The sequence below is a fragment of the Bos mutus genome, chromosome 28 (genome assembly GCF_027580195.1).
Source record: "Bos mutus isolate GX-2022 chromosome 28, NWIPB_WYAK_1.1, whole genome shotgun sequence".
Taxonomy (NCBI): Eukaryota; Metazoa; Chordata; class Mammalia; order Artiodactyla; family Bovidae; genus Bos; species Bos mutus.
Genome location: NC_091644.1, coordinates 40,315,244 through 40,342,086, shown reverse-complemented (window position 1 = coordinate 40,342,086; position 26,843 = coordinate 40,315,244). Strand labels below are relative to the sequence as shown.

The window sequence follows — 26,843 nt, the reverse complement described above, 5'->3', positions numbered from 1 at the left end:
AGGAAACATTCTCATCTCACTCTTTCACATGCAGCTGTCCAGTCTTCCAAGCACCAATTATTGATAAGGCTGTCTTTTCTCCACTGTATATTGCCTCCTTTATCATAGATTATTGACCATACATGTGTGGGCTTATTCCTCAGCTCTCTGTTCTGTCCCATTGATCCATGTCTGTTTTTGTGCCAGTACCATGCTGTTTTGATGACTATCACTTTGTGGTATAATCTGACGTCTGGGAGGTGATACCTCCAGCTTTGTTCTTCTCCCTCAAGATTGCTTTGGTTTTTGTGGATCCATAGGAATTTTAAAATTATCTGTTCTAGTTCTACAAAAAAACAAACATCATGGGTATCCTGATAAAGACTGCATTGGATCTGTAGATTGCTTTGGAGAGTAGGACCATTTTAATAAAACCTTTCCAATCCAAGAGCACAGGATATCTTTCCATTTCTTTGTATCATCTTCAATTTCCTTCATCAATATTTTATAGTTTTCAGAGTTAAGTTTACTCCTAAATATTTTATTCTTTCAGATGAAATTTTAGATAGCATTGTTTTTTTTAACTCTCTCTTTCAGTAGTTCATTACTAATCTATGGAAAAGCAACTGATCTCTGTATATTAATCTTGTATTCTGAAGCTTTGCTGATTTCACTTATTAGTTCTAATATTTTTAGGTGGATGTGGGGAGGCCATGACTGGGGAGAAGCCTTGGCTATGGGATGCAGTGGTGACCCAATGCCAGAGCCTGGGTGAGGCAGCAGCAGTCACTGCTGGCATTTACTCAAGTAGCATCTTAGAAGCAGCCCAAAGCTCTCTACAGGCTGCTCCACCGCAGCTCACTCCACCAACCTGCTCTGTGGAGTAGACTATCTTCTGATGGCCTGTCCCTGCCACACACTGCCCTCCAGCGCTGGGGGAGGAGTCATCCTCCAAGCTGCAGAACCGCCCTGCTCATCAGTTAACTCTGGCATACCTTGCGTTATGTGGCACCTTCCTAGTTTGTTCCTCTGTGGCTTTATGCCCTTTTTGTACTCCTTCACCATCAGTTTTTTAGTGCTGTTTGGAAGGGAGAGAGAGAACATGTATGTACAAATGACCAAGTTTAACTAGCATCCCTAAATTCATTTACTGTTAAATATCTATAATTCTCTCCAGTATTCTTGCCTGGAGAATTCCATGGGCACAGGAGCCTGGCATGGGACACCCGGAGTCAGACATGACCGAAGCGACTTAGCATAAGCATCTGTAAGTCTAATGAGCCTGATAATCAGTTTCTGAATCTGAGCTTTCCTACTTATTACCTACTTAATAACCTTGGGTAGTTCTTAACCTCAGCACCAACACCCCATTACAATATATATATATATATATATATAAATATACATGTATCATCAATAACCTGAGAAAAGCATTATAGTTGAAGGCAGGAATCCTACTGACAAAAAACTCAATGAGGAACAAAAAATCAAATGAACAGCATTATGGGCATTTTGATTTTTGAGCCCAACACAGCTTAAGAGTCAAACTGAACAAGATTCATACTTTTAATCTCAAAAAGTTAATCTGTAATCAGAGGTTATACTATATTCAGGATAGTCTTTTAAAGAAAGCAGTGGCATATATAATATTTTACTGAGTAATTTCTATCAAGAATTCTTTTTTTTTTTTTTAATGTGTATATTACCCTTTCCACCAAAGATGGCAAATTAGTAAGAAAACCATTTTTTTCCTTTGGGTCTATCTTTCCAAGCCATGCGCCACACTTGTTTTTGACTCTTGTCTCCATCTCTCACAGACACACACTATCTTTTTCTTCCCAGACCTCAAACTTTTTATTTTGTATCGGGGTACAGCCGATTAACAACGTTGTTGTTTCTGGTGAAGAGCGAAGGGTCTCAGCCATACGTGCACATAAATCCATTCTCCCGCAAACCCCCATCCCATCCAGGCTGGCACATAACACTGAGGAGGGTTCCTTGTGCGATACTTATACTGTCAGTTATCCATTTTGAATACAGCAGTGCAGACACACGCTTCTGAATGCAAGCAGAGGTGACTTTTCAGCTAGGTACAACCACGACACCTTTGGACTCACCAGTTCTGAGTCCCTGCAGCTATTTTCTAAGGAATCTCTCTGTGCTTTCAGTTTCACCAAGGAATAAAGCAGGTTACCTGGATATGTTTCTAAGGAAATAAGATTATCTTCTGCTGCACACTGGAGCACTCCGTCTAGCTTTTATATAGGGTGTTCCACATATCATGAAGATAAGCGCAGGAAAGGTGCTCCCTATGTCTCCAGGAGGGAGCCGAGGTAACCCTCAGATGACACCTGGTCCCTTTCAGGACAGCTCAGCCTGTTCATGTGCATCACAAGAGCCTTGCCCTCTGGGGGACAGGACAATGAGCCCCTCACCCAAGGGGCCCATCTTCATCCCAAGCACCCGATTTCCACAAAACTGCTGCAACAGAGAATCAAATAAAATCCTTCCTTGGCAGAATAGAAGCTGTGAAAAGACTGTGGGAAAGCTGAATGAAAATCCATATATCATGCAAATAAAAGGCTAGATTTTTTTTTTAAATCAATTAACAAGATTTCAATGTAGGAAATGAGATTCAGCACATAGCTCTGGTGCACTTTGTTCAGTAAAGAAAAGAAAAAATTCTAATTTGGAAGTTTTTTTTTTTTTTTTTAAGGGCTATGTGGAACCTTAGTCCAAAGGCTGTTTCCAGGCACTGTCAAATCTTGGACGGTAGATGTACTGGGCTCATCTCATGGACTGAAGAGGCAAGGATCCCAACGCTCCAGGCTGTGGAGGCCAGCATGTAAGAGAAGCCCTGTGCCTCTCCCTCACGAGGTTTCTCACCCTGGCCATGGTGCCATCAGCAAGTCCACCAGAACCACCAGTGACTGGGTCGGGCCCCTTCCCTCTGCATTGGTCAGTACACACAGCAAAGCTTTCTTTTAATGGTTCCATGTTCTTTCAACAATCAGCTGATGATTTCACTGTCAGCTCACTGCCTATCTGGGTTAGACCCATGGCTGCAGGTGACTGCTGTCTAAACTCCTACCTAAACTCCTATCTTCTGTCATCTTCCCCTCCAAACCACTGTTTAATCACCTCCTCTGTTCCAGGAGTTATACAGATATAAATAAGGAATGACAAATTCATAAATGAATGAAGAAAACAATAGGATCTGCTTTCACAGATAATAACATTAAGAGTCATTAGAGAACCTCAAGGAACCTCAAACTCCCTGCTAATGTTTCATGGATTAAATTACAAAATTTGATGAGGAAAATGATGCTTTTTGGTTATATGAAGGCTCTTCTGACCAAAATTTAACCAAAGCATCAGTGAAGCTTAAAAAATCCAGTGTATTACAGTGAAAATAACAGTATTAAGGATACCTTACATAAATTAACTCATTCATCTCCATGCCTGTGAGCAGGTATTCCCATTTCACAGAAAGCAATACTGAAGCTGAGAGGTTGATGACATGCTCAAAGTCAGAAGCCCGTGATGACTGAGTCAAGATGCACAGCTAGGCAGTCTGGCTTTAGAGCTCCTTCATGTCAATCAACTCAAGTGTGAACAAACTTATGGTTGCCAGCAGGGAGGATGGGGAGCAGGGATAGTTAGGGAGCTTGGGATGGACATGTACACGCTGCTATATTTAACATGGATAACCAACAAGCACCTACTGTATAGCACAGGGAACTCTGCTCAGTGTTACGTGGCAGCCTGGATGGGTGGGGAGTTTGGGGGAGAAAGAATGCATGTATGTGTATGGCTGAGTCCCTTTTTGTCCACCTGAAACTATCACAGTGCTGTTAACTAGCTATACTTCAATACAAAATAAAAAGTGAAAAAAAATAAGGCAACTCAAGGGTGATGACATTACTGTAAAGATTTAAATTGTAAAAATCAACTCATACACAGTAAAATGAACACAACTTAAAGATGAGACAGCAAAACTCTCCTGAATGTAAGGATGGTATCTTAGGAGACACAATTTTAAGAAAGCCTTGAATAAAAAGTGTAACTTGCGAAGTAAGGTAGCTACCAATGAGTTCCTTTGATAAGGTATAAATTTTAGTATTATCTGCTATGAGAATGGGAAGGAGAAAGAAAATACTACAAGAGCAAGAAAGGTTTCTGCATAAAAGCTGAGAGGGCCAGCCACTGCTGAGGGGAGTAGTTGTCCAGCTTTCCTTTAATTTTTTTAAGTAGGGCAAAGAATGAAATAAATTTTGGATCTAAACAAATACAGGGTCGGTGGGTTTTAATAAGCTTCTAGGTGGAGAAGGCAATGGCAACTCATTCCAGTGTTCTTGCCTGGAGAGTCCCGTGGCCGGAGGAGTCTGGTGGGCTGCTGTCTACGGGGTCACATGCAGTTGGACACGACTGAATCGACTTAGCAGCAGCAGCAGATGCTCTGAGACCTAATTTCCAAAGACCCTAATTTCCAACTTTACTGTATCAGTGTTACCACAAATAAGTTCAAGTGACCTAAGCACAGTGCGGCCAAACAAACCAAAACCCTGAGTTTGGAGTAGAGGTTTACTGCAGTGCCATACAGAGAAGGCAATGGCACCCCACTCTAGTACTCTTGCCTGGAAAATCCCATGGACGGAGGAGCCTGGTGGGTTGTAGTCCATAGGGTCGCTAAGAGTCGGACACGACTGAGCAACTTCACTTTCACTTTTCACTTTCATGCATTGGAGAAGGAAACGGCAACCCACTCCAGTGTTCTTGCCTGGAGAATCCCAGGGGTGGGGGAGCCTGGTGGGCTGCCGTCTATGGGGTCGCACAGAGTCGGACACGACTGAAGCGACTTAGCAGTAGCAGCAGTGCCATAAGGAGATGGGAGGCTTGTGCTCAAAAAGTCCTAAACGCCCCCAAAGGGGTTTAGAAAAGCACTTCTAAATGCAAGGTGAGGGAGAGGTGTGGTTAGTTGTAAACTTCTCGGGGTTCAGAATCCTTCATTCTTACAGCTGTCCACATAGGTCAGATCATGGTGTTCCTGTAGACTTCCAGTACTGCTAAGTCACTTCAGTCGTGTCCGACGCTGTGTGACCCCATAGATGGCCGCCCACCAGGCTCCCCTGTCCCTGGGATTCTCCAGGCAAGAACACTGGAGTGGGTTGCCATTTCCTTCTCCAATGCATGAAAGTGAAAAGTGAAAGTGAAGTCGCTCAGTCATGTCTGATAAGTGCTATTCTCTCTTCTGCAACTTTTTATCTTCATAGGAATAAGAAAGTATTATACCCTTAAAGATTAGCACCTCCAGAATGGGCTCTCCTGTATATTTCAGGCTTTAGGTAACATTCTTAATTTGTAGCAAAAGCAATAGGATACAAAGGTTAAAGTAAAAGAAACAAATCTAATATGGGGGCAGATTTATTCTTCCCTGTTACACCAGTAGCAAAATGTAAGGAAGATTTCCCAGTTAACTGCCACATTGGTCAAGCTATACAGAAATATTAGAGTATTAATACCTCATCCAAGAGAAATATGAGAGCATTACTCCTCAGTAGCTGACTGAGAACACTCCTGAGGCCAGAGGATGGATACGATGAACTAGCATACAGTTCTAAGATGCTGCGGTGGGTGGGAGCTGTGACCTCCCCAGCACAGCATGCATGTTTCTCCAGCCACGCCCCCCACCCCATCTGCCGCATGGAACCCGTATGACCGTAACCCACAGGCTGAATCTCGGCTGTAGCTGGGTGATTCTTCCCTGCTAAGAGCCCCTCTGGACCTCAGTGGGAACTCTGTTTGTGGAGGCACTGGCCAGGCACTGAAGTTAAGAACTGAGGTGATTGTGTCCACTAAAGGAGGAATTTGCATCTTAGAATAGTAGTATTGTTAGGTGGTACTCAGTTCACCCTTATGAATATAATAGTGTCCAATTCCCTATTAATTCTCCTCAGTGACTGTATAAAACCAGAAGGGGGGGGGAAAAAAGAAGCCACCAGGCATGAAATTCAAAGCAAATGCAGCCATGCATCACTAAGGCATGGGGTTCATTTCATATGTAAAATTATCCTCATGCCCACAACTGCCACATTAGTGAAACTTAAGTGAATGTGTTTGGAATGGAGTGGCAGACTTCACCAGATACCTTTCCCTGGGGCCCACTCTCCCATCTGGTTCGCTCTACTTTTTTCCCATCTTTTAACAATTAAAATAAAATACTGCCCTTTAACTGCTGTACCGGAGGTAGGGATAATAGCTCCTTTTTAGAGGAAAGTCTCCTACATTTAAGAACTCTTGGGAGGACAAGAATGCACAGAATGTAACAGGCACTGTTCTAAGCCCTTTCTTTATAGGAGATAGTTTTTTTTAATGATCCCATTTTGTAGATGATTAACTGAGGTACAATGAAGTTCAAGAATTTGCCCCAAACTGAGTTGGGATGTAAACCCAAGAGCCTGATTTCAGTCTATGCTCTTTCCATCAAGATAGGCCAACTCGCAGCCTAGAAGGGAAGGGAGTTTGGGGGAGAATGGATACACGTATATCTATGGCTGAATCCCTTTGCTGTTCACCTGACACTATCACAACATCGCTAATCGGCTAAACCCCAATACAAAATAAAAAGTCTTTTAAAAAAAGATACAGCACTTCCGCCCACCAGTCATAGGCCCCAACTACAAGAGTGGACAGATGCCTCTGCCCACTGGCAAAAAGACACTCCCAATGCCATAAAACCATTAGCTGATATCAAGAGGAGTGAGTTAGCAGTCACACATATTCCAGAAGAATCCTTTCCTACTATGTGCTCATTCAGCAGATGTACAAAACAAGTATGACTCTTCAGTTAAAACATCAATGACAAAGACTGGCATCAGAGAAAAGGGTAAATTTACATAGATCAGGGTAAGAGCAGTTAAAAAAATAAGGGAACTTAAAGATTTTTATAGAAAAGAGACCCTAGAAAGATCAGCTGGAGGTATGACAGATCTGCTGGCCAGGGATGGGCCAGACATAGGAAGGGCCTTCAAAGCTGAAGAGCTGGTATCTTAAGGTGTAATAGGTGAGAGTAAATCTGATTTCATATTGGTACTGTTTCTTTTACTTTAACCTTTGTATCCTATTGCTTTTGCTACAAGTTAAGAATGTTGCCTACAGCCGGACATATACAGGGCAGCCCAGGCTCAAGGCTCTGACATTTAAGGATATAACACTTCCCCATTCGTACAGAGATTACAGAGAACAACATTTATCTTGTTGGAGGGTTACAGGAATGTCACGACCTGACAAACCTGGACAGGCGCAAGGACAAAGGATTCCCAGCAAGAAGTTTACAACAGCCAAACACCCCTCCCTCACCTTTTAGTATTAAAACACCCAGAATTCCAACTCCAGTTAAGATGGATCTTTAGGACACTAGTCCGTCTTCTCAGCCTGCTGGTTTCTGAATAAAGTCACTATTCCTTGCCCTAACAATTTGTCTCGATTTGTTAGCCTGTTGTGCGGTAAGCTGTACGAGCTTGGACTCTACAATGGGCAGAAATGGACCTTGGAAAAGCCAGGAAATCCCCTACACTGTTGTATGGATACAGCTTTTGTTGGATACCCGGTGCACTTGGAAACAGCTGAACACTGTTTTTTGGAAAGTTCCAACCTTTTTGAAAAGAATTTCAATCTGCCTACACCTAAGAACTCTTGTAAATCTAAGATGGGAAGGGGAAATCAAAGAAATTCTCTGTCATATTCAGGAGCACATGATGGAACTATAAACACTAGGACCCCTAAGTGTTTAGGGGTTCTATAAGTTCTATAGGTTCTTTAGGTTTTATAGTGTTTTCTCCTACTATAGGAAGGAGGGGAGAAAAAGGGGAAGGGAAGAGGGGAGAAAATGAGGACAACTAAGACTCTTTCATATTCACTACAGAGTCTGCCCTGTAAAACCCACCCAGTTCCTCATGAAGGACTTCTACAAGATACATATTTCTTTCATTGTACTTGTCACCAAAAATCATAAGAAAAAAATGAGTAGGGCACAAAAGCCTCCTTCAGAGAGTTCAGTGAAGATGTGGGGGCCACAGCACCAAGGACATCCCAAATAGTCCCTCACCTTAACCTGAAGATTTCAAGGGGTGGGGGGAGATTTAAAGGGGACGTCTTGTGCATTTCAATACAGATAGCAGAAATAGGAAATCCTACAGCTTGACAATCCTCCTGCCTCTCAAGTCTGAGGAAGATACTCATGGCAAGTATGTACAGGAAGGGCTGTACAGAACGGACACCTTATTAGTTTTCACTCTATTTTAAACAGTGGAGTCAGCAGTTTGCAGAATCCTATGGCAGTTGGATAAAGTAACAAAAACCTGTAGGGTTGCTACTCAAGAACCATATTTGTTTCTTCTTTCTTATTTTAAAGATTCTGATTGTAAATATATCATGAGAATTTATAACAAAATTTTTTTTAAATTAGGTAAATGATTTAAAAATTTTTTGATTTACAGAAAAGTTGAAAAGATAGGAGAGTTCTCTTATACCACTCACCCAGCTTTCAAGCTGTTAACACCTTACAAACTTTGGTTTATTTGTTCAATTAATGAACCAACAGTGATATATCATTATTAACTGAAGTCCATAGTTTGCTCAGATTTTCTTACTGTTTACCTGATGTCCTTTTCCTGTTGGAGGATCCCACCTAGGACACCACGTGACATTGTCATCCTGTCTCTTTAGGCTCCTCTAGAGTAACGGTTTCTCAGACGTCCCTTTTTTTGATGACCATGGCAGTTTTGAGAAGTACTGGGCAGGGATTTTTCTAGAATGTACCTCAGCTGTGATCTGTTTAACGTTTTTCCTTAAACTGACTGAGGTTATGTGTTTGGAGAGGAAGATCACAGAAATGCCACTCCCATCGCATCAAGGGTATAAACCACCCACACGGTTTACTGCTGTTGATGCTGACCTGGATCACCTGCTGGGGTAGTGTGTGTCAGACTCGTTCCCTCTTCACACACCCTGCCCTTTACAGGTGAGTGAGCACAGCCCACATTTAAGTGGAGAAGGGGAAGGCTATGACTTAAATTTTTATAATGTTCCAAATTTTATAAAATGTAAACATTTTTATAATAACTTGCTTTTCAAGTAAAGATCTATTATTAACATGAATATTCATCAATATGTTTTACATGAGTAGGTTTATAGATATGAGACATAAATGTCTATTTCTGTGCTCCTGGCAAGTTCATAGGTCTTTTTTGTTTAAAGTAAAGCAAATACAGTCATTAACTCTCCTGCCCAGGGCATGGCTGGCAAACACCTGGCATCTCCCCATGCGCCCATGGGGGACTATGATCACTGACCATGACTCAGCATGCTAATGCAGCTCTGTACACAATGACAGAAGTGTCCACGAAGAAGCATGGGCACCCAAGGCAAGCTCCATGGCACCCAGCGGAGAAGGATACCTTTACACACGTTTATCTGCAAAGGAAAAGGCCTAGCAGGATAAAGAGGAACTGTTCCCGGGAATTCTCTCTCACAGACTGGAGTAGTTTTCCTTCTTTTTTCTTTGCTTCTCTACCTCTTCTTATTTTCCCACAGTGATCATACAACATTTATATGCCACTTAAAAATTATAAACCAAAAGAGCATATTAAAAAGCGAAGATATCACTTTGCTGACAAAGGTCCGTACAATCAAAGCTATGGTTTTTCCGTGTGTAGATGTGAGAGTTGGACCATAAAAAAGGCTGAGCACCCAAGACGATGCTTTCAAATTGTGGTACTGGATAAGACTCTTGAGAGTCCCTTGGACTGCAAGGAGATCAAACCAGTCAAGTCTAAAGGAAATCAACCCTGAATATTCATTGGAAGAACTGATGCTGAAGCTGAAGCTCCAATACTTTGGCCACCTGACGCCAAGAACAACTCACTGTGAAACACCTGATGCTGGGAAAGACTGAAGGCAAAGGGAGGAGGCGGCAGAGGATGAGATGGTTAGACAGTATCACTGATGCAACGGACAGGAATCTGAGCAAACTACGCGAGATAGTGAAGGACAGGGAGCCTGGTGTGCTGCAGTCCATGCAGTCCACGGGGTCGCAGAGACTCAGACACAACTTAATGACTGAACAACAACAACAAACCACCCCCACCAAAAAAAAAGAATATTGTCAATCTTAGTATTTTTCCCCCACATTCATAGAAACACACGTTCCTAAACCAGACAAGTGGCCTCCCAAGACAATGCTCCTAAAGACTCAGACACAATTCTGTCATTTCTCACTTCACTCCTGAGTCATCAAAGAAGTGCGGTTTTATCCTTCTATTTGACCTCTGTTCACCTCGAAGTGACTTATTTCACCTTCTGGAGTCATTCTTGTGTGTGTGACCTGAATTAAAGCACTGAACAGCTTTAGAACTCATCGGAGCAACTCTCCGGTGTATAACTACCTAAAAAGCACAGGACACACAGAAATCCACAGCCTTTCTGTGCTGTGCGAGTGGCTGTGGCTCCAGCCACACTGGGGACAGCCAGTTGCTCAGTAGCGGCTCTACGTGGCTCAAAGCCCCCGGGGGTCTGCCATGTTCCAAGGAAAGCTAAAGGATATTCCCACCAAGTCCACAGCAGGAATCTCCCTCCACCCAGGGGGCCTTAGTTCCCAGGAGGAAACCATAAGTTCACTAGTGTTCCATGATGTAAACAGCAGCCTAGCCCAAAGCACCCCGGTCATCACCAGTAGAAGGAAGGGACATTAGGGAGCATTCACCAGGCTGGCTACAATCCCCATGCTCTTTCCAAAAGCTGCTTCACTGAAGGCTACAGACGGATTTGCCCAGACAAGCAATGCTACCCACAGGGCACCATGGCAGGCCACTCCCCTACATAAATCCTTTTGCAAAGTTATTCAAAGCCGTTCGGTGACTCTGTGTCACAGGAATACACGTCGGCACAAAACACAGCCATTTCCTGTTAACTGCTCAGTAGAGAGTCCACCACCTTATTAGAGGTTGGGTCTTTAAACCTTTCCCAGAGACTGGGAGCCATGTCATTCTTTTGAAAATGAAGTTTCACAGAGAACAATGAAGAATCATGAAGGAAAATAAAAGGCATTCTGGAAAGGGTCAAAAGATTCCGTGACAGCCCTCTTCCAAAGAGAACTGAGCAAAGGGAAAAGAGAAAGGGTAAGAAAAAAGCTACCTACAAAAACACCCTCCCTATCTGGGCCAGTCTGCCTGGGGCCCCTGCTCCTGAACAATGCTGTTCCTCCAGTGTGTGACATGTTGGGGGTTATTCCAATGGTTGAAGCTGGTATGAATCTGGCTTGATGCAAAAATGAGGGGAAATCATTAATTCAATCATTGCACTTTATCTGGCAGACATATGCTTTTAAGCATGTGGTCCTTGGAAAAAGCCTGGCTCCATTCCCACACAGAGGAAGCCTTAGCCACCTGACCACCAGAAACCCGGGCTGCTGCCTCTGCCTTTAATCCTTAACGGCTAGATAGAGAGACCAGCCAGAGCATCAGCAGCTACTACTGTCACTGACTGCAATTTGAAGTCTCATGGGCCCACAGGAAAGAGCTAAATATAGGAGGAAGCAAGCACCATCCATGGCTACAGGAGCGAGCTGAGCACCAGGGCTGGGCAGGCTCTGATTCTGTCTCCTCCTGCTCCCTCCTGGCCCCAGGTCCCATTAGCTGTAAACAGAGTGCCCAGTACAGAACTGCAGCGCACAAGACAAAGGGCCTTGGCGATAGCTGCCCGGCACCCTCACTGTGCAGGCTTTGCTGAGTAGTCTAGGATTTAGCTGTCTGGCTCATTCGCAGACCCAGGGGGAGCCCAGCAAGCCCGAGCTTTCAAGCCACACGTCTACGCTGACCTACAACTCACCCACAGGTCCTCTGTGCTCAGATTTTTTTCTTTTTTATGTTTTATTTCACACTCAAATCCACCAAGTTTAATGGTGTCATTTCTGAAGTCCAAGAAAATCCTGAGAAGCAAATCAGAAAAAGTGGAGAAAATAAGCCACTCACAGACAGCTCTTTCTAATCATCAGGAAGTGACAGTAAGAGTTCAAGAGAAAAACTACAAAAAGCAGTTAAGAGGATTAACAGAATCTGGCAAACTTAAATCATCTCTTGGAATAGACCCTAAGGACATTAAATGGATCAGAGGGTGGCAACCTTGGGTGCAGAAAACATTGGTTTTTTATTCTGTATACACTCTGTAGACTTACTACACTAAGATATGCAAAGGAATGCAAATGAGATGCCAGCAGTATCTGTATAAATATGCATCATACATAAACACATATATATCCTTTTTTTTACATTCTGATGTTTTAAAGGGTGAATCACAAAAACTACTTACTAAACTCAATTTGCCAGCATGACTCACTGCCTAAGGATTTCAGGGTGTAATAAGTCTAAGAGACTATTTTATCACTAGCATCGACAGCCATAGCTTCATCAATTTAAAAAAAAAAAGAGCTTAAGCAGGAAGTCTGTTTCTCCATGGTTCAGTTCAGTTCAGTTGTTCAGTCATGTCCGACTCTTTGCGACCCCATGAACTGCAGCACGCCAAGCCTCCCTGTCCATCACCAACTCCCGGAGTTCACCCAAACTCATGTCCATCGAGTCAGTGATGCCATCCAGCCATCTCATCGTCTGTTGTCCCCTTCTCGTCCTGCCCCCAATCCCTCCCAGCATCAGAGTCTTTTCCAAAGAGTCAACTCTTCACATGAGGTAGCCAAAGTACCGGAGTTTCAGCTTTAGCATCCAAAGAACACCCAGGGCTGATATCCTTTAGAATGGACTGGTTGGATCTCCCTGCAGTCCAAGGGACTCTCAAGAGTCTTCTCCAACACCACAGTTCAAAAGCATCAATTCTTTGGCGTTCAACTTTCTTCACAGTCCAGCTCTCACTGGAAAAACCATAGCCTTGACTAGATGGACATTTGTTGCCAAAGTAATGTCTCTGCTTTTGCATATGCTATCTAGGTTGGTCATAACTTTCCTTCCAAGGAGTAAGAGTCTTTTAATTTCATGGCTGCAATCACCATCTGCAGTGATTTTGGAGCCCCCAAAAATGAAGTCTGACACTGTTTCCACTGTTTCCCCATCTATTTGCCATAAAGTGATGGGACCAGATGCCATGATCTTAGTTTTCTGAATGTTGAGCTTTAAGCCAACTTTTTCACTCTCCTCTTTCACTTTCATCAAGAGGCTTTTTAGTTCCTCTTCACTTTCTGCCATAAGGGTGGTGTCATCTGCATATCTGAGGTTATTGATATTTTTCCCAGCAATCTTGATTCCAGCTTGTGCTTCTTCCAGCCCAGCATTTCTCATGATGTACTCTGCATAGAAGCTAAATAAGCAGGGTGACAATATACAGCCTTGACGTACTCCTTTTCCTATTTGGAACCAGTCTGTTATCCCTTTCCAAAAACAACTACACTTCTACCTTGAGAGCATCCATGAGCAGAGTTTTATAATGCATTGCCCCTGAGGGCCATGATTTATTTCTGGCATAGACTAAAGAGAAGGTCCAGGGTTCTGTGAGTTCACTGGCTCTAAGGCAACAGCTCACATTGGTGATACTGAGGGACCAGGGCTGAGATGGGACTGCAGGGGACATAGCCAGGGAACCAACATGTTGACAAAATTATTTCAGTCATACCACGTCATCAGTACAAGAACAACTCAAAGTATATGATCAGTCACCATTCCAGTGTCTGCTTATTTAGCTATGGGTACTTATCAACATTACATTCACTTCATTAATTTATATGACTTCATAATATTGTGATTATGGATTGGTTAAATTTAGATTGATGCAAAATTAGGGGAAATTTATTCATTTAATAATTATTCATTTATTCATTTAATAAATGTAAGCATGTAGTCCCTAAGAAGGCCCCAGGGACTATGTGGATGGAGTGACCTTCTGAGGTCAGAATTATATCATCTCATGGAACAGATCCTAAGGACATTAAATGGATGAGAAGGTGGCAAGCCTGGGCACAGAAAACATCGGCTCTTTACTCTGTATACATTGTGTAGGCTTACTACACTAAGATATGCAAAGGAATGCAAATGAAATGCTGGCAGTAAGTATTCACTGACCTAACCCCAAACCTAACCCCAAAATAGCTGGAGTCAGACTGCAGACAAGCATTCTGAAGATAGAAACCAATACTAAACAAATTGAGAGTGTAGTCAGCCCGAACTTATTCATGCCAGTGGCAGGATGGTTTCCTCATGAAGGAACAGGAGAGCCTCCCCCAGCTGGCTGGGCCACCTCCACCACCTCAGCGCTCTAAGGGGAATGTCAGGGTGGAGGGGGTGGCAAGGGAACCTCGTACAGAAAAAGAAGCCCCAGAGAGTATGTCGTGAAGGAAGGGGAAAGGAAGGCAGTCACACCCACTAAGAAGGTGGGGTGAGAGTCCCTGGGTGTTTGACTCCACATGTTTTACTTGTGTGTGTTTAAAACATGTTTCTCTGTAGGTCTCTGACACAGAGTGGATTCTCATGTCTCTGGAATAATTGAGGACACATTGAAAGGCTGAAGACTGAATCACATCATTTCTTGTACTTTTTTTTTTGGCCATGCCACACATCCTAAAATATCACATGGTATTTTAATGCCCTGACCAGGGATCGAACCCATGCCCCTGGCATTGGAAACATGGGGCGCTAACCGCTGGACGACCAGGGAAGTCCTCAACTACGTGACTTCTGAGGGACGTATCCTTCAAGGACATACAAACAAAAGCAAACACGAATTGTCAGATATTACATGTACGTAAAGAATTTCTAAAATAACAATAGCAAAGAATTATTTGTATCTTAACCTTTAAGCCTATTTGTAAAAACACAAGAAACCTAAATCTGCCCGTCCTACTGATTTATACATTCATACATTCTTTCAACAAGATTTGCTCAACACTTCCAATATGCAAAACAATGCAGCAGGAGCTGTGAAGACATAAAATTTAAAAGATGAAGCCAAGGCACAGGAGAAAAATACAGAAAAAGCTAGAGGCAAAAGAACAAGAATTATTCATTGTTCACAGTATGAAAGACTGCAGAGGATGAAAGAGCAATAGACTCCATCAATGAAGGCACCCTAAACGGAGTAAACTTAAATGGAGTCTGGGGTCTGTGATGTTCACAAATTGGCTGCGAGAAGGAAAGAGTAGGTGTTTCCATATCAGGGACCAGGAATCAGTGAAGGAAGGGAACTGGGGATCTCTAAAGAAGAGATAAGGGAATTCCCTGACAGTCAAGTGACTAGGGGGCTTCCCTGGTGGCTCAGTTGATAAGGAACCCACCTGTCAATGCAGGAGATGCAGGTTCGATCCCTGGGTCAGGAAGATGTCCTGGAGAAGGAAATGACAACCCACTCCAGTACTCTTGCCTGGGAAATCCCATGGACAGAGAAGCCTGGAGGGCTACAGTCCATGGGGTCACAAAAGAGTCATACATGACTTAGTGACTGAACAACAAACAATAAGTGGTTAGGACTTCTGAGTCTCCACTGCAGGGGGCACTGGTTTAATTCCTGGTTGGCGAACTAAGATCCAGCATGCTGCACAGTGTGGCCAAAAGGTTTAAATTGTTTTTTTTTTTTTTAATAAGGAAGGATCAGTCCAACAACGGTGGAGGCCCCATGATACAGAACAAGCTCAAGCCCAGGGGACAACGGCCTCAGACCCCCTGACGGTGAGGATCTGACACAAAGTCACACGTTCCAAGTGGCCCCAGGGAGGGACCCCGGGACACACGGGGGTGTGTCTTACCTTTGCCATAGAAGAACTTGCGGTAGTAGTAGGCCCCCAGGTCGATGTGCTCAATGACATAGCGCTTCACCTTCTCCCTGTGGATGGGCTGGTTCTCCCTGGGCACCTCCAGGACTGAGACGCCTGCGTTGGTACAGTGAGAGCTGAGCGAAGACTCGAAGGAGCAGCTCTCCCCAGAACTGAAGGATGACGAGTTGGCCCTGGACAGGGCGATCCTCCGGTCGCCTTCCCCGCCTGTCTCATTCCGGAAGTAAGGGCAGCTGAGGACCAAGTCGTTGCTCTTCCCGTCACCCTCATCGGCATCGAGGTTCTCTTTGGAGTTGAGGTCCTCCTTGCTCCCCAGCGGGGAGTCGCAGCTGCCCGGCGGGCCGGCTGGCATCTGAGTTTGGGATGCCGCTGAGGCCCCGGTGGTGATGTTCTTCCTCTTGCCCACGTTCGCCCTCGTGGCCATGGCTTCGTTGATGTTGAACAAGATGCTCTGGACATCATAGTGTGCAAAACAGCGCTGGCAGTTCCAAGGGCGGACCCCCCTCTCAAGACGCCCATCTTCCAGCTCGCAGGCGAACTTGAATGTCTCATGTTCACTTTTCACAGCCCGAAGCTTGCGGAAGAGGGACGTTTCCACTGACTCTGACTTCAACCTCCGTTTGAAAGGCTTGTCCCTGTCTCTCCCCAGGAGGAGGGCGCTGTCCATATAATCTAATCCTGAGATGCGTACGAACTCGCCTCTAGAAATCTGTGCTGCGGCGTGAAGGCTGGGGGAGATGGCTGGGTCGCAGGGGAAGAACTCGGGGAACCCAAAAGGGGCCATGGCCTTGTGGTCATAGTTCTCCAGCCGATACCCTCGAAGCATAGCAAAAAAGTTCTCCCCTGACAAGCCCTGCCGGTCGATGGACGACGTGCTTCCGTACTCCCTGTGCAGGGCAGCCCCTGTATTGGGGTTCACTGCATTTTGGTCTAAGACGTCTTCTGCGTCGATGTCACTGATGGTAACATCACTATTGCTTCTCTGTCTTATGGGGTGCAGTCCTCTTTGTGGGGAGTGCACAAAGATGTCCCCAATGGTATACTTTGCCTCCACGAAGTCCAGGTCGAGCGGCTCCTCCTGCTGGCCCTCGCTCCCATCATTCTGCCCATTGTGTATAATGGACGTGACACTTTCATAGCTGGTCTGGGACCGGCTTTCCCACAAGGTCTTGCAGGTCAGCTCCTTGGAGCAGTCCTTTTTAGGAGGCCACTCAGACACCCTTGCTCTCACACCCATCTTGGGCACGGCCGGGGTACCATTAGCTGGACCACCACTCTCATTGGAACTGGAGGCAGTTAAAGAAGTGGTGGGTCCCATGTTGCCATTGATGGCTTTAAATTTTCGAGCAAAATAATCATCTGACTGCATGATTCTGGGAGGATCCTTGAACTTCGAACAGGCTCTGCCGAGCTTGTGCTTTTCTTCTTGTGACTGCCTGGGGTCACTCATGTCTGCCAAAGCAAGGAGCTCCAAGTCCCACCAGAAAGACTGCTGTAGATCTAATTACATTGTTATTTACAAAGGCTTCTTCTAGAGTTGTATTTCTTCTTGTTAACCAAAAGCAAACAACATCCTCAGAGTATGGTTCCCCCAAAACCAACTTGCTTCTCAGTCTGTAATAATTTTGTACACCTCCATCCTCTCCAACAGCATCCCTTAAGACAACTGGCCAGGAGTGCTTCCTTCACCTGAATTAAAAAACAGAAAATAGCCATTAACAATCACTGCAGCTCAAGTTCAACCCATTCCCCATACAGCTTCTTATCTGCCCTTCTCTCCAATTCCCCCCAAACTGTCAGGAAGTTGCACGGTTCCATATCATGCTCCTCTTTTCTCCAAACACTCTGCCCTCTCACTCTACTTGGCAGCCTAGAATTTACATCACACAGTCAAGCAGCACCCTCCCACCATGGGCCCACATCTGAGCAAAGAGTGCTTCCTCTGTTTCCATAATACCCGCATTCACACTGCCACAGCAGCTTCTCCTATACTCTTCTGGTTTACCGATCAGTCTCCTCCACTAGTGAACTGGAAACTCCCCTAAGCCAGGAGCCACGCCCTTCATCTCCATATCAACATTATCTAATGATGTAGCTGGGCTTAACTCAGTTAACCAAGCAACATTTCAATTAGTTACAAGAGTAACACAATCCTAATGCCATTGTTTGAGTACTCTTAAACTGAAACAGGTAAACTCAAAATGTCCAGCAGCAAAAAGGTCTGTATCAGGCATTAACAATGAGTTTTCAGAATGTTTTCTTGCAAGCAGATAGGAACTCACACTCTCCTGACAGTGAGGAGTTTCTAAGAATCTGGTGTCAGATTCTTAATCTACTGGATAGTACAGAGAACTCTGCTCCATGTCAAGTGACAGCATGGCTGGGCGGGGAGTTTAGGGGAGAATGGATACACGTATATATATGGCATGTATGTAATACATGTGATGCAATACATGTATTAATTTCTCTATAATTTAGATTATCATCAAATCTGTTCCTAGAAACAGAAAAAATGACCACTGAGAAATGAAAGAAAACAACTTCTGGCCTGATAGTTCTCTGCGAAAACGGTATTTGCTGCGCATCTGAAACTATCACAACACTGTTGATCAACTCTACTGCAGTAAAAAATAAAATGTTAAGGAAGAAAAAAAGAATCTGGTGCCTAAACAAGTATAGCTTTCTAGTTCATTATGCCAATAGCAACTTGACAAATGTGTGCGGGAAAATAGAAGCTTAGAGACTTAAAACATGATTCACCTTTGTGGCCGGTAGAAAACTTGACCTCATTAACTCTCCTCTTTAATTATAAATAATTTTTCAATTTATTCTGTTTTTAATTAAACAAAAATATTTTCCAGGTATTACATATTTCCTGAACTCATGGCTGTCAAGGTATCTTACTGCTGGATAAGGAATAAAAAAACAGAATGATTTTACTTCTTCTGAAAACAGTGACGAGAATAAAGGCATAATATAGCTAGCTGCTTTCCCTCAGCCTTCACCAAAGCATAAAAAACAACTGCAGTTCAGTCAGGAGTAATGTTAAAATTCTGAATAGCTAAACAGTGTAAGGACTCATTCCAATGGGTTCTTAATGACTTTCTGATGACCATGTGGTGATCTCCAGAAATAGAAGATATTATGATGGCAGCTTGCTTTCTTCTCCATTGGAGAAAAATAATAATAACTTAGAGTGGGCATGACAACATGCTGTCTGCACCCAGGGCAGCTTCATAACTGGGGGAATAATGATATTCTAGAATGGGGAAACCGAGGGGTAGTGAGCAGACAGATGCTTTCCATGGACTCAACAGCCCGGGGTCTGCCCAGGGTGCTCAGAGAGGGACCAGAGCTGAAAGCATCTTTTCTATTTCACTTACAAGTATTATATTTCAAAGAACCACAGATGATTCTGAATTATAGTTATGCCCTCTATGATTTATATTATCACCAAATCCTTTCCTGGAAACTGAAAAAAATGACAACTGAGAAATCAAAGAAAACAACTTCTGGCCTGTTAGGTCTCTGCTGAAATGGTACTTGATTTACTGTAGCAGGTGTCTACGTGAGGTATGCATTCTATTGATAAGTCCGCGGCTTCCTGAACACTCAACACAACCTGAAAAGGTAAGAATGACGTCTAACAGTTGGCACAGAGCTATGTGAATTCTAGAGGCATTAATGTGACCCTCCTTTTCAGTATCTACTACTAATCTGTATCCCTGCTACAGAAGAAAGAACCATGCCCTACTAAGGATCCAGTTCCAAGCACTGAACTGTGATGTTTCTAGAAATACAATCAGGAACTAAGTGCTCACCACCTCAACAATAACAAAATGCACCAAAAGAAACCAGGAAAGAAGGAATGAAAAAAGATAAAAGTTGAAATTAATGGGATGGGGATAGAAAAAACAGACACATCCAAAAGGGGGATTTTTTTAGTCTTTATTTTCTTTTTAATTTTAATTTTTTTAACGCCGAAAACATTTTGTATTGGGGTCCAGCCAATTAACAATTTTGTGGTAGTTTCAGGTGAACATAGAAGGGACTCAGCCATACGTATACATGTATCCGTTCTCCCCCAAGCTTTTTTTGAAGAGTAAGAAAATGGATACACTCCTTCCCAAATCTGAAATAAGGGAAAGAAAGAATAATCTTACACAAGTTTGGAAATGAGAGAGGAGACATGATCACACACACACGTCTAAGTGAAATAAAACTAAATGAAAAAGAACTGTACCACAAACAACTCTACAGTAACAAATTCAGAAACACAGAAGAAACTAAGATTTCCTGGCAAAATACAAACTCCCTAAACTGATCCAAGAATGGAAATTTTAAACAACGCGATTACACTGAAGAGGACAGAAATATCACCACCCCTTTATTCTCCCATTTGGGCTTCCCTGGTGGCTCAGGGGTAAAGAACCCACCTGTAACTCGTTGGGAAGATCCCCTGGAGCAGGAAATGGCAACCCACTCCAGTATTCCTGCCTGAAGAATTCCATGAACAGAGGAGCCTGGTGGGTTACAGTCCACGGCGCGGCAAAGAGCTGGACACGACTGAGTGAGTGAGCACACACACAGCACACACACCACGTTTCAAGTTTTCCACTAACAACTCAAAGTGCTCAAAGTCAGACAGTTCTTGACAGAGTAACTGAATAATGCACTTAATCTAAAGCTGCAGCAGAACTCCTGCCAATCCCTTCCTGCCACCTTGTACTCCTGGCCACATTTTCCAGCTTGCCGTAGTTCCCCAAATGAATCTCTAATGACAGAACTATAGAGGGCACCTTTCTTTTAAGAGTATTACTAAAATAGTCATATATTTTAACACTGTGATAAAAATAAAACACCTCAAAACAATGACAGCATTTGTTTTTCAGTAAGCTAAGTGAGAAATCGTTATATCATGTAATTACAAAAGTACTGTGGTTCATGGGGAAGAACTGAAACCAGTGTCTTTGAAAAGCAGATGTCAAGACAGACAGAATGGCAAAGGCACTGAAGCGGGTGAAGAGCAGAGAGAAAACAATGGAGAGAATGAAAAGCCAAAGCATGAGCTGGAGTGACCTCTGGAACAATCCAGAATCTGGATTTCTCACTCTGGGTGAGAGGGAGACAGAGCCGGGCACAAGTGTGTGCACATACACAGGACACGCTATACCAGGGAACCAGCCCTGCGTGTCTTTTACCCCACAGATGAGAAAGGAAGGGTCCCGGATCAAGCTGTCTGGCTTATAGATAGGAGCCTGAAACACAAGACCTCTCTGTTTCTCATTATTTTTAGCTTTTTCCCTAGTTCTAGCCTTCTTCCTGTTTTCATAGAGCATGCAGTTCAGACGTTTCTAAAAGACAGGGATTCACACTCTTAGTAGCAAGTACCTGAAAGCCATGAAGATGTGATCCAGGAAGCATCCTGGAAACACCTGCATGCAACTCTGTTCTTTGTACTGATCAAATATTTATAATTCTCTGTGCTCAAATCTCAGAGAAGGCAATGGTAACCCACTCCGGTACTCTTGCCTGGTCGCTAAGAGTCGGACACGACTGAGCGACTTCACTTTCACTTTTCACTTTCATGCATTGGAGAAGGAAATGGCAACCCACTCCAGTGTTCTTGCCTGGAGAATCCCAGGGACGGGGGAGTCTGGTGGGCTGCCGTCTCTGGGGTCGCACAGAGTCGGACACGACTGAAGCGACGTAGCAGCAGCAGCAGCAGCAGTGCTCAAATCTACAATGAATTTCAAGAGTAGGGCAGCGTGCCATGCAGCTGACTGTCATGATTCCCAAAATGATGGAAGGGATAGGAAAAGGATGACATTTCAGAGAAGAGTCTTGAAACGGTAGCCTGCAGAAATGCGAGGGCTCTGACTGGCCTCCAGACAAAGCAGAGAGCACAAAGTCACAGGCCAGCACCACTTCAGAACTGGGAAAATGCAACCCACAAAGCACCGAACTCTCTTTACCCAAAGTCGTGCAGCGGGGTGTTTAGTCTGTGACACTAGTGTGAAATACAAGCCAATTATCAAGGTTGGTCCTGTCCTTGTCATCCCCTGTCCCATTCCCCGTAGCAGCCGCTGAAAGACCTTCTTGCCCCAGCATCTCAGCAAAAACTGCAGCTTCTTACTTCTTAGATAACAAAGAAGCCAACCCATTTCTTTTGACTTCTGTCATCACTTAATGAACTTACCCTCTTCTGACCCTGTTTCCCCAGACAGCACGCTCCCTTTCCTTGAGTGCGTTTTTAATGTCAAGGACATCCTCCCCTAATAGTTTCCAATTATTCTTACATGACATTAAATTCTATGGATTTTGCTCTTGAGGGGGGGAAAAAAATCAGAAGGTGTAACCAGTACTCTGTGAGCGTTTTAAAATCTACATGCAAAGCTGTCTGACTTCACAGGTGGTGGGGCAGCCTTGAGAGAGAGGGCTGAAGACCCAGCAAAAGGCCACTCAGAGAAACTAAAGAATTTCAGAGCCAGAAGGACCAAGGTATTCTCATTCTAATGGTCTTGGTAATAATTTTTCAAGGACAGAAATGGAGAAAATGTGATATTTAAGCATAGTTGTGTTTAAATAGAATGTTTTTCCAAGTTTTCCATGAGACATCAGTGAGTCTTCAAGAGCAATAATATAGTTACATTTGAGCCACTTACCAGGACTGCATCTGTAGCAAATGGATTGAAAACCACAAAATACTCAAATTGCAAGCCTCATTCGGGGAAAAAACGGTTAAAATTATATGACAGATTTATAATAAAATATAACTACCATAAAAACATGCATCTTTCATTCTCATATTCTATGGATTCTAACACTAACATGTATATCTGAGTAGTCCATCCTCTCTGTGGCCAGGAAGACGATAGAGGTGAGGTGAGTTCATGCACAAGGTCTAAGCACCTGAAGCACACGTCTCATATCACTATGTTCAAGCACATTCAGCCTGGTATCAGTGAAGCCATGACTAAGGAGCTATAAAACAATCCATTAACCTGAATCTTTATCATAGTAGACCAAGAACATCAAGGACATGAAAAAAATTTGACAAATGGGCTACTATCCCATAATGATGATCATAAATGGATATAGACAGTTCATAATAACCATATTTTGGTCGACCTGGAGAAGGGCATAGCAGCCCACTCCAATATTCTTGCCTGGAGAATCCTATGGACAGAGAAGCCTGGCAGGCTGCAGTCCATGGGGTCGCAAAGAGTCAGACACAACTGAGTAACTTAGCAACACACAGCACGTACGGACATGAAAATTCATTCTTAGCCATTTATCTTGAATTAAACATTCAGTTCAGTTCAGTCTCTCAGTCGTGTCCGACTCTTTGTGGCCCCATGGACTGCAGCACGCCAGGCTTCCCTGTTCATGACCAACTCCTGGAGCTTGCTCAAACTCATGTCCACTGAGTCAGTGATGCCATCCAACCATCTCATCCTCTGTCGACCCCTTCTCTTCCCGCCTTCAATTTTTCCCAGCATCAGGGTCTTTTCCAGTGAGTCAGCTCTTCCCATCAGGTGGACAAAGTACTGGAGTTTCAGCTTCAACATCAGTCCTTCCAATGAATAATCAGGACCGATTTCCTTTAGGATGGACTGGTTGGATCTCCTTGCAGTCCAAGGGACTCTCAAGAGTCTTCTCCAACACCACAGTTCAAAAGCATCTATCCTTTGGCGCTCAGCTTTCTTTATAGTCCAAGTCTCACATCCATACATGACCACTGGAAAAACCATAGCCTTGACTAGATGGACCTTTGTCGACAAAGTAATGTCTCTGCTTTTTAATACGCTGTCTAGGTTGGTCAAGACTTTTCTTCCAAGGAGTAAGCGTCTTTTAATTTTATGGCTGCAGTCACCATCTGCAGTGATTTTGGAGCCCCCAAAATAAAGTCTGCCACTGTTTCCACTGTTTTCCACTGAATTAAACATTGGGATGGTACAAAAGATAAATATTTGGGGAAATAAGAATATTAAAAAAGAGAAAAATTCATCTTCTGAGGCTTCATAACATAGGAGTACCCTACAATTTGTGGTGAATAATTCTTTTGGAAGGGGTACTTTTCACACTGATGTCAAACAATTTTTCAAAGCACTCCATGTTGCTATTTGGAAGACTTTCTCAAGTGATGGCCTTAGAAAAGCAATACCTTTGGTGTAGTTAAGGACTTCTTCATCAAAGTAAAGTAAAAAATGTCTGAAGGATTCAGTCTCCACTGGATCTCTGTACTGTGACTCTACCTGATGCTGAATCAGAATCCATGTTTCACATATAATATGGAATAAAAAGTAACACAAATGAACGTACGTAACAAAACAGGAACAGACTCACAGACATAGAAAACACTGCTGCTGCTGCTGCTGCTACGTTGCTTCAGTCATATCCGACTCTGTGCGACCCCATAGACAGCAGCCCACCAGGCTCCCCCGTCCCTGGGATTCTCCAGGCAAGAACACTGGAGTGGGTTGCCATTTCCTTCTCCAATGCATTAAAAATGAAAAGTGAAAATGAAGTCGCTCGGTCGTGTCCGACTCTTAGCAACCTCATGGACTGTAGCCTACCAGGCTCCTGTGTCCATGGGATTTTCCAGGCAAGAGTACTGGAGTGGGGTGCCATTGCCTTCTCCGAGAAAACAAACTAGCAGTTACCAATGGAGAAGAGGAAGGGAGAGGGGCATATCAGGGGTATGAGACACAAACTACTATGTACTAGTTAAGAAACAAGGCTATATTGCATAGTAGGGGGAATTACAGCCATTATTTTATAATAAATTTAATAGATTATAATCTGTAAAAACACTCAATCTCTATGTTATACACCTGAAACTAACATAATTTTGTAAATATACTATGCTTCAATAAGATTATATCAATTGTAATTATTCTAATTCCTCAAATTCTTTAATCAATAAAAATGACTTTTAATGATTAAAAAAAAAAAATCTGCGCTCCATAAAAGGGTCAAACCAAAGGTTTCTTAGGTGGAGCTCTTATGTGACTTTCCAAGTGAAGTGGTCACATGCTCCACCAGAGAAGGGTTCTGGCCCACTCTGTTCACTGCTGAACAGGGCCTGGCACTTAGCTGGCACTCATGATTAGCTTCATCCATCCATCTAAACTGCAATGGCTGCAAATCAAACTACCCCAAAGTACTGACTCAACATACTATCATGACACATCTATCAGGGCACAGTGATTCTGGATTCTTCTCTTTTTTTGGTTTCTTGGCTGACCCCTCCTCTGATTTTCTTCAAGAGTTGATGCTCCTCAGGGATTATTCGAGGCTGCCTTCTCTTTTAATTCTGTCCATTTTTCTTGGCAACTCTAGCAGTTTCATGCGAATTTCTATGCTGAGGGATGTCTCCATGACCACAGGGCCATGCTGAGCTGTGACAGCTCACACCCTCCAGCACAGCCCCTAAGCATCTGCTCCCCCATCGCCCCATGCCCAGCTCAGGAATGGCACTGCCAGCCACCAAGGCCCACGCCAAGCAGCCAGGACTCACCCAGCCCTCTGCTCACAGTCCGCGTGTAAACTGCGACCTGTCGGCTTGACTTTCCGACTGTTCTCAAATCCACGCAGACCATGCCGTCTCAACTGCCACCACCACTCTTATTTTTCCTAGATTATCCTAAAACGCATCACTAATTCCTCAACACAGGTCACGCAGGGTCTGGCCCATGAGTAGCTATCCAGCCCCTTGTCCTGCGGCTCGAACCCCACCCCAGGCCCACGCATGCAGCCCTTCATTTGACTTTGCTCAGGGGGATCTGCACAGGGTGGCCCCTGCCCAAACGCTCTGCAAGACTTCTTCCCTCCACTCTACTAATAGGTGTCAGAAGTGAGAGCTCAGTTCATAGATTAGTCCTCTGGAAGCCTTCTCAAATTTTACCGCTGATTCAAAAGTTATCTCAATGCAGGCTCCCCTAGCAACCTGCCTCCTTTCTCACCCTATATTAACACCATACACACTATTTTACACCAGCCTGCTCACATGTCACAAACCCCCTCTAGACCCTCAGTTCTGGGCAGGCAGAGAGACTGCTTTGTACGCGATGCTCAGCAAGCAGCCAGGCTCTACCACAGGCTAGCTGAGACCACAGCAAAGTGACTTATCCTTTCTGACCCTCAGTTTCCTATCTGTATAATGGGAATAATCCTTTGATATCAAAGTATCAGCCTAAAGATTTGATTAGATCCAAATGCCAAGTGCTTGTCTCTATGTTTCCTAAATTCAAAGTCTGAAAGAATATTAGTGGGAAGAATCGATCTATATCTCAATGAATATTTATTGATAAACTGACTTCAAGCAGCTAAAACGAGTTCAACACATCACTGTCCCCAAAGAGTACAGTCATGGTTATAAACCTAACACAGCTACTGTTAACAGATTTACGTGCAAAGACTAACAGAACACAAAGCAGAAACTGAACTGCAATAGCTAAGCTGATTCTCCAAGAGGCAAACAGAAGCTTCCGGAAGATGATCTCAATCTTCAGTCATGTGCCAATTGCTTCCCAACTACAACTGCTAATTAAAACAATGTTAGGGGGACTTCACTGGTGGTGCAGTAGCTAAGACTCCATGTTCCCTGTGAGGGTGCCTGGGTTCGATCCCTGGTCAGGGAACTAGATTCCACATGCCACAACTACGGGTCCACACGCCACATGAAAGATTTCGCACGCCACAGTAAAGATCAAAGATTCTGGGGTGCCTCAACTAAGACCCGGACCAGCCAAATAAATGATAAACACATATTTAAAAAGTTATTTTAGAGACCACAACTGAAGCCCACCAGGCTCCTCTGTCCATGGAATTCTCCAGGCAAGAGCACTGGAGTGCGTTGCCATTCCCTTCTCCAGGGGATCTTTCCAACCCAGGGACCGGACACAGGTCTCCTGGATTGCAGGCAGACTCTTTACCATCTGGGAAGATTCACAACTGTATTACAACAAGATTATTCTGGAGTTGGAACTTCCAGTGTGTCAATAAAAAATAGTAACTCACTCCTGGTATAGTAAGC

General features: G+C 43.8%; 1 protein-coding gene across 1 annotated transcript in view; it reads right to left on the bottom strand.

The window, feature by feature from the left end:
• SIPA1L2 (signal induced proliferation associated 1 like 2) overlaps positions 1-26,843 on the bottom strand; it is a 245,437-nt gene that overhangs the window by 100,651 nt on the left and 117,943 nt on the right. The window contains exon 3 of the mRNA XM_070364870.1: positions 15,776-17,491. Within this exon, the coding sequence (XP_070220971.1) occupies positions 15,776-17,252 (1,477 nt within the window). The 5' untranslated portion in view covers positions 17,253-17,491. The remainder of the gene's footprint in view (positions 1-15,775; positions 17,492-26,843) is intronic.